This window comes from Megalobrama amblycephala, linkage group LG14, assembly GCF_018812025.1.
Source record: "Megalobrama amblycephala isolate DHTTF-2021 linkage group LG14, ASM1881202v1, whole genome shotgun sequence".
NCBI lineage: Eukaryota > Metazoa > Chordata > Actinopteri > Cypriniformes > Xenocyprididae > Megalobrama > Megalobrama amblycephala.
Genome location: NC_063057.1, coordinates 51,667,962 through 51,683,550, shown reverse-complemented (window position 1 = coordinate 51,683,550; position 15,589 = coordinate 51,667,962). Strand labels below are relative to the sequence as shown.

The window sequence follows — 15,589 nt, the reverse complement described above, 5'->3', positions numbered from 1 at the left end:
TCCTACGGATTAAGAATGGGATGTCATTAAAGTTCATGTGCACATAAAAGCAGGCGTTCCAAAACTTTTGGCAATATAGTGTATATAATTATATATAATAAAACCATGCTGTGGCAGTACCATTATACAGTGATAGTATTAGATACCATGGTACATAATCTATAACATGGTTATGAATAATTGCCACATTCATATTCCACGCTATTTACATTGAAATGATCATTGTACTACTAAAATACATGGTATTTAAAATTAGTTAAATTAATTAATTACATTTTGAATTAATAATTGTATTACAATTAAAAAGAATGATATGTATTAATGTTATAAAATATGATAAAACCATGTTATTAATGTTATACATTTAAAAAGATATTAATATTAAATGCCCATGTAACTGCAATTAAATAAATAAAATGAACAAATGATCAATGTAATCATTTAATAAAATGTTTTAAAAGGATACTAAATTATTTAAATAATTAAATCAAGAAAATGTAATATGGAATTAAATGTATTAAATTATTATTAAAAAAATATGGTATTACCATGTTCTCTATTCAACTTACAGAACCAACATGACCCCAGTTCTGTTTTTCCGTAATTTGAATACGGAAGGTGGTCTGGCAGAAGCTAGATATTTTACTTCATAACTTGTTATCTGTTTTTTTTTTTTTTTTTAACCAAATGCATCACTTTGCTTCAGAAGGCTTTTATTTACCCCTGGAGCCATGTGGAATATGTTTATGATGGATGAATGTGGATGGAGACACTTACTGCCATTATAAAGCTCGGATATGTCAGGATATTTATTAATATTTCTCTGATTGTGTTCATCAGAAAGAAGAAAGTCATATACACCTAGGATGGCTTGAGGGTGAGTAAAGCTTTGGCTAATTTTCATTTGAATGTGAACTAATCCTTTAAAAACATGGTACATGTTCCAAAAAACAGCTGTTAAGTCCTTTTTTTTTTTATCTTTTTAGTTTCTGATGCTTTCATCTATTAGACCGGTGTTTCCCAACTCTATTCCTGGAGGCACACCAACAGCACACATTTTGAATGTCTCCCTTATCTGAACCATATATTTCTGGTCTTGGAGTTTCTACTAATGAACTGATGAGTTGAATCAGGTGGGTTTGATTAGGAAGATTTGGAAAATGTGTACTGTTAGTGTGCCTCTACGAACAGGGTTGGGAAACACTGTATTAGACATTGATCAGACAAAGATTTGTCTCAAATTCCCCTGTTATTCAGATCAGCTGTCATCCGGTAACAAGATAAAGGACCAGGAGATGTTCTTGGAAACTGTCACTTGTCCTTGCGTGCCTGGACAATGTGAGATAAGGCCATAAATAGACAGAATTATACACGCTGATAACGTGACTGATAACAACATGGCCTCTTAAGGGTTGGACATTGTCAGCTTTATATGGCAAACAGTAATATCACAAAACACGATTCGATAAGCCACAGTCATTAAGTTATCAATTGTTGCCAGAGCTCTTGTAAAGGAGACTCTGTAGTGCATGACAGCAGTCTACTTGTTCTGCTTGTGCTTGTTGAGTCTGGTCATTTAATATCTGGAGTCAGTGAGATTTTTTGGGAAAGTGTGTATATAGTCAACTTTTCTTTTTTTTTTTTTTTGAGATGACCCACAAAGGATAAAGGAAGTGCTGTCTTATAGGGCCTGTTTACTTCAAGCATTTTTATCCGATCTGGAAAAGGCAACGTGTAAATGCCACGCATTCGAGATTCTTGCTTTCGTTGATATGAACTTCATTATACTTGCATATAGTGCAGAAATTGAAGATCGGATTTATATTCCTTTTGTGGATACACATTTATGTGGTTACGTGTAAATGGAAGAGATTTAACAAAACGGATAGCTATACGATCAGTAAAAATGCATGGCATGACCAGGTGTAAACAGGCCCTTAGGGTGTCAATCAGGATGCATTAAAAAGTGAGTGAAGATGGTAGAAAAAAGATTATTACATAGACCCATACATTAAAATAATAGTGCACACAGAATGCAACAACATGTTTTGTGTGAATGGCTCAATTTGTATGGTCTCTAAGAATGTTGCTTTCCATTTTTTGAACAGCTTTTATATCAGGAGTGCACCTATGAAGCTGAAACATGCTCTCTAGGCAACTCACTAGGTTTTGGAAGAGAGCTATAATCTCCTGCCGTTCTCCTCTAGTATGCAGCTGTGCCCATGAACAGGTGTAAAACGTACAATGGCTTGGAAATACCTCAAAACAAAAATGATGTAATTGAACAACGGATATCTCCAGGAACACTGCCAAGGAAGTGATGTGCATGAAAAAGCAATGAAATTCATTGCAGAAGAACTGTCCTGGCTGCATAGACTCTGAGATTTGTGATTGTAGACAGGTGATTCCCAGTCCAGGAGCATCACCAACACTGCACATTTTGGATGCCTCTTTTATCTAACGGACCCGATTCAACTCATCAGCTTGTTAACAGAGTGCTCTTGAACTGAATTGGGTGTCAAATAAGGGACACGTGGGTACGTGCTCCAGTACCAGGATTGGGAAACACTGCTGTAGACTAACCTGCAGGAATGATGCCGATTCGAAGTCCACATGGAACAAGGGTCTCCTCCATGGAGTTCTCGTCTACACCTGCATCCTGTTGCATACGGGAGACGAGGCCATGCATAATTTCGCTGAACATGCCATCTCCTCCGACACACACCACACTGCAGAGAAAAGCACTGATCACTTCACTGCACATTTGTTTAAAACAACATTTTCTGCAGTGAAAGAAACACTAAAAAAATCCTCGTATGATTTACGTTAAAAAAAACAAAAAAAAACAGCAGATATGGTTGCCAGAACTTTACGGTAGTAACATTTTAGGTTTTACGGGACAGCACTTAGTTTACTGTCTATTTTACAGTTCAAAACCATATAATTTAAAGGTTTATATTGTGATAATTACAGTTCATAACTGTTTATTTCACAAACACTAAACACCATCATGGTAACACACATGAAATTTTAAAAATGCAATAAACATTAATTTAACAACATTAGATGAGCATAAAACCCTAATGTACATAACTGATTAATTGTGGAAATTGTGGGATTTTTATTGGTTTTCACTGTAAATTTAATGGTATTTTACTGTAAAATTACATTAAATGTACCATTAGATCTATTACAGTTATTCACCCTATATAGTACAGAAACTTTCTGTAAACCAATTTACTGTTTTTCACCGTAGCATTTATACAGTTTTTTACCGTTAAAATCACAATCATTTTTTACAGTGTACAGTTACCATGTTGGCAAATTAATTAAATCTGGCCATATTACAAAAATTGGTAAATGCTCTGCAAAAATAAAATTGACTAAGACAATCGCTTTCATCATGGGGACTGAAAGTCAAAGGAGTGCTAGTCTTGATCAGATTAGCAACAAAATTACCAACAAGTACTAATAAAGTACTGAAAGAGCTGATGTAGTTACTCTAGGCCCTCTATTTGTACACATTATGTGACATCACAATTCAAAGATTTAAGCATTTAGAAGGTAAGGATGCACAGACATTAAACAACTAACCATAGCTAGTTAGCTAAAGGAAAAAATTCAGAAAATTTTAACAGCACTTTAGTTGAAATGCATCATCAAAAAACTAGCAACGAAAGTCGGCAATGAAAGCAGACTGTGTTGCCACCTAGCGTCACTTGCATCGGGGCCATAAATTTGTGACTACACAGGCAACGTCCAAAGAGTATTGTACTAACTAGCACTAGCACGCCTGCGTGAGAGAAAAAAACTGTCTATACCAGTAGGTGGAAGTAGTCTATATTCGTCATTCAAAAATGGAAAGTAAAACTAGAACTCTTCATTTCATACGGCCATGTTGTTATGAAAATATTGCTCAGGTAAGATGAAGATGTAAAATTAGAAGAACTTTCTGCACAGCAAAATCCCCAGAGTTAAATCAACTCTGCTCAGAGAACATATGGTTCCTCTCTATATTGAGTTAAAATAACACTGAAGCAGAGTTAAAGTTAATGAGATAATATGCTATTTGTGGAGTTGTTTAATCAGATTTTGAGAGATTTAATGTCTTTTATCTTCAGTTGAATTCACCTTAGGCTGTGGCTGGAAGTCAGTTGTAGTTCTTGTATTTCTCTTCAGTGATTTGCTTGTTAACAGCAGGTGTTCATCACTAATGCTCAATCATCACTTAATTAATCACTTAATCTAATTTTCTTCAACTCTGCTTCAGTGTTACTTTAAGACTATATAGAGAGGGACCATATGTACTCTGAGCAGAGTTGATTTAACTCTGGGGATTTTGCTGTGTGTTTGTGTGCCCCCTTAATTTTTTATTTGCTTGCGTTCATCACTTTGGTAACACTTTATTTTACAGTGCCGTAGTTACACGTTACTACATGTACTTACTATAGTAATAACAGTAAATTATGCATAATTACAAGTAACTAACCCTAAACCAACCCCTAACTGTAACTCTATAGTGTAGTTAATAGTACTCAGTACTTATTTGAGTAATTACAATGTAACTACAGCACTGTAAAATAAAGTGTAACCCTTTGTTTTTCTTCTAGTGCACTGGTTCGATAAGCTGAGCAGCCAATCAGATTGATCTCTTTTACCGACTGCCCAATGCCAAGTTCAACATGCTCAATTGGCAAAAAGCAGCTAACGGAGTCCGACTAGTGCAAAACACATCACAAAAACTGGGCTGAAAAATGCTCAACGATGGCCCGACTTGTCAGATTTGTGTGTCACCGCCTTAAGTGGTAGTAGTTGCTTGTGACAATAACAAATGTACCAGTTAAATAAAGTATATTTTACGATTTTACAGCATTTGACCAGCTTTTGTGCATGAAGATGGCGTATGTCTAAACTTTTGTTCACAGAAATTTATGTTAAAAAGAACAGGAAAAAGATCCAGAAGCAACAGCCAGAGTTGTTTTCTGAATCTAGCCTCTGGCCAAGGTTTGAAGCAGCATCCATGTTGTCATCACCAAAACCCACTTTATTTTAAGTCGTCATTTCCCAAGCTGCCCGCCATCATCTGCCTTAGTGCCAGACACCGATGTGCATTGATGTGCAAATGTTAATCTGAGCTTTGCTGCAGAGGACGCTTTCCTCGCTGGGCAAATTAAGAGTCGCCGCACAGCGACCGCGCTCTCCCAGCAGGATGCCCACTCACCCATCATACTTCTTCAGATCAGCCTCTGTCTTCAAGTGGTCCCTGGCATGATTTGCACGCTCTGTAACTATAGAAACAAAAGGGAAAAGCCATTGTTAACAGGACGATGACAGCGAGGCTGAGCAGTGGGGGAAGAAACATCATTATGTTCATCTGGCAGTTAAATTGCATTTTTCTGCTGGCTTGATGGAGACCATCAATCAGCTGCATCAAATGATAAAGCTGAAGTCACGGTGAAAAACAATCCCCGGTACATTTCATTACCGGTTCTTTACCATCAGCACTGATGTAAACCGTAACTCGGAGGGATGTGCTGAAAATGAATGGGGCCTAGGACCGAGCCCTGTGGATCACGTTGATGATATATGCCAAAGGTGATGTATAGAGCTTATTAAACCGTCGGCAGAACATCTTGTTTGGCTCCTCTAATGATTTGGTTTGAATGGTATTTGTCCAGCCAGACATGTACTTTACTATTTACGAAATGTTTGCATGGTCGTAAAAAGTAGACCCTCAAGCAACTGCTGAGTAAGCCTGTAAGCTCTAACAGCCAGTATTCACACCAACCCAGGGTCTTCCTCTCTCAAACTTAATAAATAATGGATGTCTTTGCATTCCTATGTTTATCGACTATCACAGTTTGCATTATGGCCAGCTCGGGTGATAGATGGCGCTGTAAATAAAATCATATTCGTGGGACGGGTTGGCATGTGGGGCCATTTGCCAACGGAGATCTATTTGCAAAGCATAAAAGCTCATTTTTTATTTAAATGTTAATGCAGGCAGCTGACGGGCACTCACCAATCACGTCGGTGGAAATGGAAGCCCGGGAAAAGATGGGGGCCACTTTGTGGTCGTAAATCTGCTTCCCGCGTTGTTTTCCTCCGTAGGGGTTGATGTACACCAGCAACCTCTTCGGTCGATTGGCTGTGGAATCAGAGGCGGGAAGAGTGTTAAATGTGAGTTGTTTGACAAGTCTTTCTAGGCTGTCAAAACTACTTCATTAAGTTGTTTGTGACAAACTTCATCTGATGCGACAATATAGAGAAGACCAAAACTGCACTTATACCTAGTGCTGCTGATTTTTAAAGGATTAGTTGACTTTCAAATGAAAATTTCCTGATAATTTACTCACCCCCATGTCATCCAAGATGTTCATGTCTTTCTTTCTTCAGTCGAAAAGAAATTAAGGTTTTTGATGAAAACATTCCAGGATTATTATCCATATAGTGGACTTCAATGGGCACCAAACGGTTGAAGGTCAAAATTACAGTTTCAGTGCAGCTTCAAAGCGTTTTACGCGATCCCAGACGAGGAATAAGGGTCTTATCTAGAGAAACCATCACTCATTTTCTAAAAAAAAAAAAAATTATTTTAACCATAAATGCTCATTTTGAACTAGCTCTCTTCTTCTTCTTCTTCTTCTTCTTCTTCTTCTCTATTAGAATTCCAGCAGTGTAGACGCTGCTAGGTGTATTACTGCCCTCCTCAGGTCAAAGTTTGAACTAAATTGTCATATACAATATGCTAGTGCAAGTATATAACAATTAGTTCAAACTTTGACCTGAGGAGGGCAGTAATACACTTAGCAGAATTCTAATAGAGAAGAAGAAGAAGAAGAAGAAGAAGAAGAAGAAGAAGAGAGCTAGTTCAAAATGAGTATTTATGGTTAAAACGCATATAATTGTAAATTTTTTTTTAGAAAATGAGCAATGGTTTCTCTAGATAAGACCCTTATTCCTCATCTGGGATTGCGTAAAATGCTTTGAAGCTGCACTGAAACTGTAATTTTGACCTTCAACCGTTTGGAGGCCATTGAAGTCCACTATAAGGAGAATAATCCTGGAATGTTTTCATCAAAAACCTTAATTTCTTTTCGACTGAAGAAAGAAAGACATGAACATCTTGGATGACATGGGGGTGAGAAAGTTATCAGCAAATTTTCATTTGAAAGTGAACTAATCCTTTAAATAAATATTCTGGGTTATTTCAAATTTACAACTATTGTAAGATTCAGGCACATCTCAATGCAAATTACACTACACTAAAACCAAATCAGCAAATCAGAACATAACTGATTTTTAATACACAGCTAGACTGATTTTGGACCAATGAGATTTCCTTTTGGGCAGAGCTACCAAGCACAGAACAGCTTCAACAGAACAAAACTTGCCTGCCATGCTGGCAGATTAAAATGAAATCTGGTAAATTAAAAGGAAGAGTGTTTTTATTATGCTATGCTAACAAGAAATTAATGTCCATAATTTATATATACCGTAATTATGTACTGTATCAGATGTGTGGTAATATTTAACTCACTCCTCAGAGTCTATAAATGAAAAAAAAAAACGTGTTTACAGTAAATTTACACAATGGACACCAAGCAACTATTACAATTTTCAATTGTATAAACACTTCAACGTCATTCATGTGAAAAATCACTGACCTATAACAATAACTTATTTTGTTTGCTATAGTTTATGTGTAGTTTAAAATAGTAAACATTTCTGTTATAGAAAATAACCCAAAAATTAGTTACGCACTCAACAATCCAAGTTGCTCCCTAATAGTTTGGACCCAAAGCAGACACAGGGAATGTTCAGAGCAATGGAAAGTCACATTGCTGCACCGCCAGCAGTGCTGCCTCGTCCTCTCTATGAAGAACACTGCAGAGAAACACAAACGAGAATGCCACATTATTCCAAAGGTAAAAGGTGACCTGTATGGTCAAAATCGTTCTGATAATACACTCACGGCATAGCAGATAAAACTTAACAAGCTACTTGTTCTCCTTTTATCATGGGGCAGATGACAGTCTGATTAGGCTGGTGTACCTGTGAAAGCGTGCTGGCAGTCTGCTGGGCTCTGAGGAACCTTCTGCCATTTCCCAGTGTCTTTACAGGGAGAGTCATCTTCCTTTTCCTGAACGGCTATAATCTCACATACGGGGACACAATGACTACCTGTGTAGAGAGGACCATTGGGTCACAAAACATGAAAGACATAACCACACATAACACCTGTTACAAAACCTCATAAGTGACAGATTTAAAAGACTCTACATAGGAAGCAACTCCATCAAACAAATAGAGCTTGACTGTGAGACTTGACTCTAATCAGCTTTATTTTCAATTAGCTTTTATTTTTTATAATTTTTTAAATTTAGTTTAAGTTTTATACATTTTGTTGTGTGCTTTTCATATTTACTAGTTTTTTATAGCTTTAATTTATTGTTATTTCAGTTTAGTTTTATTCATTTGTACTTCAACTTATTTTAGTTAGTTGCCAAGGATTTTTAATTTTCATTTTATTTTTTTAAGTTTAAATGGTTAGTTCACCCAAAAAATTTTAATTCTGTCATTAATTACTCATCCTCATGTCGTTCCACACTGGTAAGACCTTCATTCATCTTCAGAACACAAATTAAGATATTTTTGATGAAATCCGATGTCTCAGTGAGACCTTCATTGACATTAAGTTAATTTACACTTTCAAACGCCCAGAAAGGTACTAAAGGTATATTTAAAACAGTTCATGTGACTACAGTGAAGCTTCGAAGCTTTACAAATCTGTTGTTTTGAATCAGTGATTAGGAGCATGAATTAAACAATCTCAAACGTGACTTTGGCAGTTTGATACGTGCTCCGAACAACTGATTCGAAACAAAAGATTCGGAAAGCTTCGAAGCTTCATGAAGCGGTGTTTTGAAATTACCCATCACTAGATATTGTTGAATAAAGTCATTATTTTGTTTTTATGGCACACAAAAAGTATTCTCGTCACTTCATAATATTAAGGTTGAACCACTATAGTCACATGAACTGATTTAAATATATCTTTAGTAGCTTTTTGGGCGTTTGAAAGTGTAAATGAACTTGCTGTAAATGCAGGCCTCACTGAGCCATCGGATTTTATCAAAAATATCTTAATTTGTGTTCCGAAGATGAACGGATGTAGAATGACATGAGGGTGAGTAATTATTTTTCATTTTAGGGTGAACTAACCCTTTAAGTTTTTGATTTAATAGTATATTTTGTTTTATTTCACATTTATTTCAGTTAACAAAATTATTATTATTTTTTTTTTTTTTTTTTTTTACAGTTTTAATTTCAGTTAACAATAACAATACTGACTCCAATACAGTTGATTCCAACATTGACATGCTGCTAAGCTAAAGACAAAAAAAAGAATAAATAAAATAAATATAATAATAATAATAATAATAATAATAATAATAATAATAATAATAATAATATATATATATATATATATATATATATATATATATATATATATACACACACACACACATACACACACAACACTAACAAATATTGGGTGAAAGCCCATTTTAATTAAGTATTAGCAGTGTGAATCTTTGAACTGACAATGAATTGATTGGATTAATGATGCATTGATCCAAGTCAATAAACAATGAAAAGACTGTATATCAGACTGTACATTATTTAGCAGTAATTGTTGACTTGGCAACTATATCAATGGATCAGAGTAGATGTCATATTTAGGGCGATGAAAACAAGGCTGTCTGAAAAACATCAACTGGTGCACCCCTTTAACCCTTTATTGATGCCTTTCAGTAAATTACTGTATTATAAGCGAAGCGAATTTCTCTTAAATCATCTGCAGTGTTTGAAATATTTTTTTTGGTAATGTCTGAAATTGTAAATGATTACAGAAAAAGCTTTAGAGACTTTTGAGTTTTGAGATTTCTTGTTTAAGTCGACTGCTTCATTTTGTTTGCTCTGCAGTAAACACTATGCAAATGTCAGTTTCCATCATCTCTGTCTCTGTGCTATGGAAAATATCTCTAAGCAAAGGAGGTTTTTGCATTCTGAAGGCTTGTGCCCAAATGAGTCAATCTCTTGTTATTACATAACACAGGCTTTCCAGAAAACCCCTAAGAGAGGAAGTTAATGAGGTCTGACCTTATTCAAAAGATCAGAGAGTTATGTGGATTAAAATAAAGTATTGCTTCAGAAACTTTACTTAATACCCAGATAAAGCTAGGGTAATGATTTATCTTAATTAAAACTTCATGACACATGTACATGAGACATAGGCTAACAAGTGCATTTCATTTTTATACAGCCTAATGAAACCATTCATATGCCCAGATGTAGCCATAAACTTAACAGCATCATAACATGGAAACAACAACCTGATAAAAGTTTCATGATACTTGCATTAGGGAGTTATTGTATAATGCATGAATACTTCATGAGGAAAAAGCTGAAATGTAAAGGTGTTGCAGTAGAGTTATAGAGTTCATAAGGATGCTTGTTGCATGCATTCTTGGTTTTCTGCCCATGTTTTAGCATCCACTGACCAAATATCTAAAAAAGTGTATTTGCCACTTTCCACAAATAGGGTACAAAACAGGGTTTGAAATTCTTCAAGATAAATCACAGATAAATCCCAAGCTAAATCTAGTCACATCAGTTTTAGTCAGTCTTTTGACTGAAATGCTATTTAGTTTGTCATATTTTAGTCAGTTTTAGTTGACTAAATATCATAAGATTTTATTCAGCCAAATCTACAATAGATTTAGCTTAATAGATCAGTAAACTGATGTTCCGTTCTACTTCTGATGTACATCAAGTACTTGTGGCTACTTCTGACATTAAGAACAAATAGATTTGCAATGGTTGACAGCCTCAAGCTGTTGTGGCACTGCTCGACGCAACGTATCTGGTGTAGACACAGTGTAATAGTAGTATTCAGGTACTACACTACCTACAGATATCGAATAAAGTAAACAAATGTAAAAACAGTGCATAGTCTTCGGTGGAAAAGAATTGGGATAGGACTCGGGAACAAATTATGTTCATGGATGTGATTATTAACATTACTGTAGTATGAAGCAGAGCAGGACCGAGTGTTGTGGGAGCTGAACGAGGCTGCTGGAGCGATTGCGCAACACACGCCTCACGAGCAGCGACACAGTCGCCGGCGCCACTTCCGCTTTTCCGGTCATGAGTATGAGGTAACGCAGCTCTGTTTATTATTAGATACATTTGAGTGTGTTGCAAATAATGTTATGATGTTACTCTGTGCATTCGCTCGGCGGCTGCTGTGAAGACACTTTTTAGATTTTAGAATATCATATAAAATGCTGGATGGCTTGTGTTGATAAATGGCATGCAATTAATTTTAAAACATATTGTATGATGAAAAAATGCTGTATTACTGTTACTAAAAATAAAACTGGAAACCGAGGCAGAACGAGGAGTAAAGCAGGTGTGACGCAATTGACGTGTGAGGTGTGACTCCTCACACGTCCCGGAGCCTTGGTTAAAATTGCAATTTTCTCACGATTTACAAATAGTTGCAAACATTTGGGATGTTGTAAGTAATCAAGTGAACAAAATATATAACACTGGCCTAGTGGTTTTTGGATATTTTACTGCAAAATTCTTACATATTGCATCTTTAAAGCTACTAAAGTTACTCAGTCAAGAGCAGTGAGTTATTTTCTCTTTATCTTTTGTTGTTTAAGGATTCAAGCAGCAGGTTTAGGATACTGTTACCAAATACTGTAGGCCTATGGTTTTCTCCCAAAGGTTTACTTCAACTTAAGACATAACTGGCTGTTTAAATGCCTGTTTAAATACAAACCCGATTCCAAAAAATTTGGGACACTGTACAAATAGTTGCTCAACTGTATTAGGTCTTCTTTATCGCATCTTCCTCTTTATGATGTGCCAAATGTTTTCTATGGGTGAAAGATCTGGACTGCAGGCTGGCCATTTCAGTACTCTTCTTCTACTCAGCCATGATGTTGTAATTGATGCAGCATGTGGTCTGGCATTGTCATGTTGGAAAATACAAGGTCTTCCCTGAAAGAGACGACGTCTGGATGGGAGCATATGTTGTTCTAGAACTTGGATATACCTTTCAGCATTGATGGTGCCTTTCCAGATGTGTAAGCTGCCCATGCCACACGCACTCATGCAACCCCATACCATCAGAGATGCAGGCTTCTGAACTGAGCACTGATAACAACTTGGGTTGTCCTTGTCCTCTTTAGTCCGGATGACATGGCATCCCAGTTTTCCAAAAAGAACTTCAAATTTTGATTCTTCTGACCACAGAACAGTTTTCCACTTTGCCACAGTCCATTTTAAATGAGTCTTGGCCCAGAGAAAATGGCTGCGCTTCTGGATCATGTTTAGATATGGCTTCTTTTTTGACCTATAGAGTTTTAGGCAACGGCGAATGGCATGGTGGATTGTGTTCACCGACAATGTTTTCTGGAAGTATTCCTGAGCCCATGTTGTGATTTCCATTAAAGTAGCATTCCTGTATGTGATGCAGTGCCATCTAAGGGCCCGAAGATCACGGGCATCCAGTATGATTTTCCGGCCTTGACCCTTACGCACAGAGATTGTTCCAGATTCTCTGAATCTTTGGATGATATTATGCACTGTAGATGATGATAACTTCAAACATCTGCAGTTTTTCTCTGAGAAACCCCTTTCTGATATTGCTCCATTATTTTTCACCACAACAATGGGGGAATTGGTGATCCTCTGCCCATCTTGACTTCTGAGACACTGCCACTCTTAGAGGCTCTTTTTATACCCAATCATGTTGCCAATTGACCTAATAAGTTGTAAATTGGACCTCCAGCTGTTACTTATATGCACATTTAACTTTTCCGGCTTCTTATTGCTACCTGTCCCAACTTTTTTGGAATGTGTAGCTCTCATGAAATCCAAAAATGAGCCAATATTTGGCATGACATTTCAAAATGTCTCACTTTCAACATTTGATATGTTATCTATATTCTATTGTGAATAAAATATAAGTTTATGAGATTTGTAAATTATTGCATTCCTTTTTTATTCACAATTTGTACAGTGTCCCAACTTTTTTGGAATCGAGTTTGTACTCCCAAAATGGGCATTTTTCCATTCAAGTGCAATAAGACTCGAAGAAGAACTCAATTCAATACTATACATTGTGAGAGTTGGCTTTCTGTGTGCGTGCTTTGGATGTATGCACAGTTGCATATAGAAAACCATTGTTACAATTAAAAGTACATTACCTTTCAAATGCGCATCTAACCTCCCTATCACATGGATTCATTGTGACTGAATCTCTTCCCAAATCATCCCTCCCTAACATTTTCATCTCATATTTATTCATTGGTGAAAAAGTCAATAGATTTATATTATAGTTTTTGTCATCAGAAACCAGTTGTAATCTCGTTATCGTCAGTGAAAAAATTTAGTTTATGAAAAATATGATAAAAATTAATCATTGACAAAATTAGCACTGAGTCACATTAGCAAAACAAAGGTCTTAGACAAAGGTCCATTGTAGCAATGTATGCAACATAGCTCGCATAGAAGTCACATTCAATGTGGCGAATCTATGTGATCTGCAGGGGGAAATCTTTCACCCACATTTTTTATATTATCAGCAAAATACTAAATATATGTGCTGTTTTATTTCATAAAGAATTTATAAACAATATTTTGTTGCAATTGTTGCAACCCTGTTGCCAAAATGTATAAGATAATTTATGATAACTGTTTTTCAGAGTTGAAATTCAGTACTCAATGCTTGATGACAGCAGTCAACAGCATAATTTGGTTAAATATTGAGAAAATTGAATGAGTTTTAAAATTGTAATTTTGTAACAAAAACAAAATACATTCTCTTGATCTGATCATATAAGATCTATTCAGCTAATTTCATTCATTTCCACAACAATTCTCCCACAAACACTGTGTTTAACTATATCAAAAATCAATGTAGACAGATTGATTGTTCTCATTTTCATGTTAACTAGTAAATTGTGTTAAACAGAGGCAATAAACTTAAATGGATAGAGGAAATACCACTGAACAATAGTTGACATTCCAGAGGTCCTTGACCATTATATCACAGCTCTCTCTCTGCAAAACACATTATGAGAATATTATCATCACACTAAACCAGCAAGCATGTAAAACTACAGGACTCCACAAACTGGGTTTAGTCAAATATGATTTGGTGTGCTGCCCTCGATCAAACAGCATAGCTCTGTTCCAAAACCTAGTGAGCTACCTACCTAGACAGTATTTCTAGGCATGTTCCTAACAATAGGGAGCAAAATTATGCTGACTTATAGCACTATAATTTTGGGGATAAAGCACAACCAACTTCAATCCATTTCTTCTAAGTTTCTAGTAATTATTTTGACCTATTACCTATTTTTACCTATTTTATATTATCTGTATTGTGACCTAAATCTTTCATTATGGTATCAAAAAATTTTTTTTGATAATAGTGAATTATAAACTAAACCACTTCCATTAAAATCAACAATGGATTATACTTATTAAAGCTTCTGTTTTTTACCATTTATATGGCACGGGTAAAATCCTAAAAAAAAAAAAAAAAAAAGCAAATACATTAATTTAGGGATAAACAATTTACATAAAGAAATATAAAATCTTTATGAGAATTAAAACCACAGAATACATGATACAAATATCTACTGACTGACATATTTCTGCCATTACACTGCATATACAGTTATAACTCCCAGGCATGTTTGTTATTAATATGGCAAGAAAACATAACCGTGATTATTTCAGTAGTGCAGTTGATTATTGCACAATTATGACATCACGCAAGCCACAAATTAATGTCTTGAGGGCTGCATGTTTAATAGCACTAGGCCGGCGGAAACCTCAATTTTATGGCAACGGTTTGAAACAGCAATCCCAGTACATATGCATTACTTATGGATCCTGATGCGGCTCATGTTGCGGAGTATTACTCATATCCTTGCAGGCATCTATTACCATGGAGACATGAGTTTGGGACCAAGCGTTTATTCCCTTCTCGCAAAGTTCTGAAGCACAATGTTTGAGCAGCATAACGCACCATTCATTCATCCAACGTGACCTTTCCGGCAAAACCAAACATTTGTTTAGTATGAAAGGACCCTCTACAAATAATGTCTTTTGTGTCCCCACTACTTCAGTTACGTGTATTCTGAGAAAACTAACTCATGGTGAAAGGGGTTAGATTACATGGCAGATGGACAACACTAGACAGCCAACACTGACACAAGTCATACTGATGATGTTTTTCTCTAGAAACTAAATTTTGGAGACAAAACAAAAAAAACAAACAAACAAACAAACAAACAAAAAAAAAGCAAAAAAACAAAACAAAAAAAAGCAAAACAAAACAAAAAACAACAAAAGCAAAACAAAAAGCAAAACACAAAACAAAAAGCAAAACACAAAATAAAAAGCAAAACTAAAACAAAACAAAACAAAACAAAAAACAAATATATTTGGGTACTGATAACAAAAAAATATAGTTTAGGCAACCAGAATTGCTCTC

At 35.6% G+C, this 15,589-nt stretch overlaps 1 protein-coding gene across 1 annotated transcript in view; it reads right to left on the bottom strand.

Annotated features, from left to right (window-relative positions):
- cerk (ceramide kinase) overlaps window positions 1-15,589 on the bottom strand; it is a 42,278-nt gene that overhangs the window by 17,998 nt on the left and 8,691 nt on the right. Inside the window, exons 2-6 of the mRNA XM_048154979.1 lie at window positions 8,056-8,184; window positions 7,765-7,887; window positions 6,023-6,148; window positions 5,222-5,288; window positions 2,584-2,729 (exon numbers count right to left, since the gene is read on the bottom strand). Of these exons, the coding sequence (XP_048010936.1) occupies window positions 2,584-2,729; window positions 5,222-5,288; window positions 6,023-6,148; window positions 7,765-7,887; window positions 8,056-8,184 (591 nt within the window). The remainder of the gene's footprint in view (window positions 1-2,583; window positions 2,730-5,221; window positions 5,289-6,022; window positions 6,149-7,764; window positions 7,888-8,055; window positions 8,185-15,589) is intronic.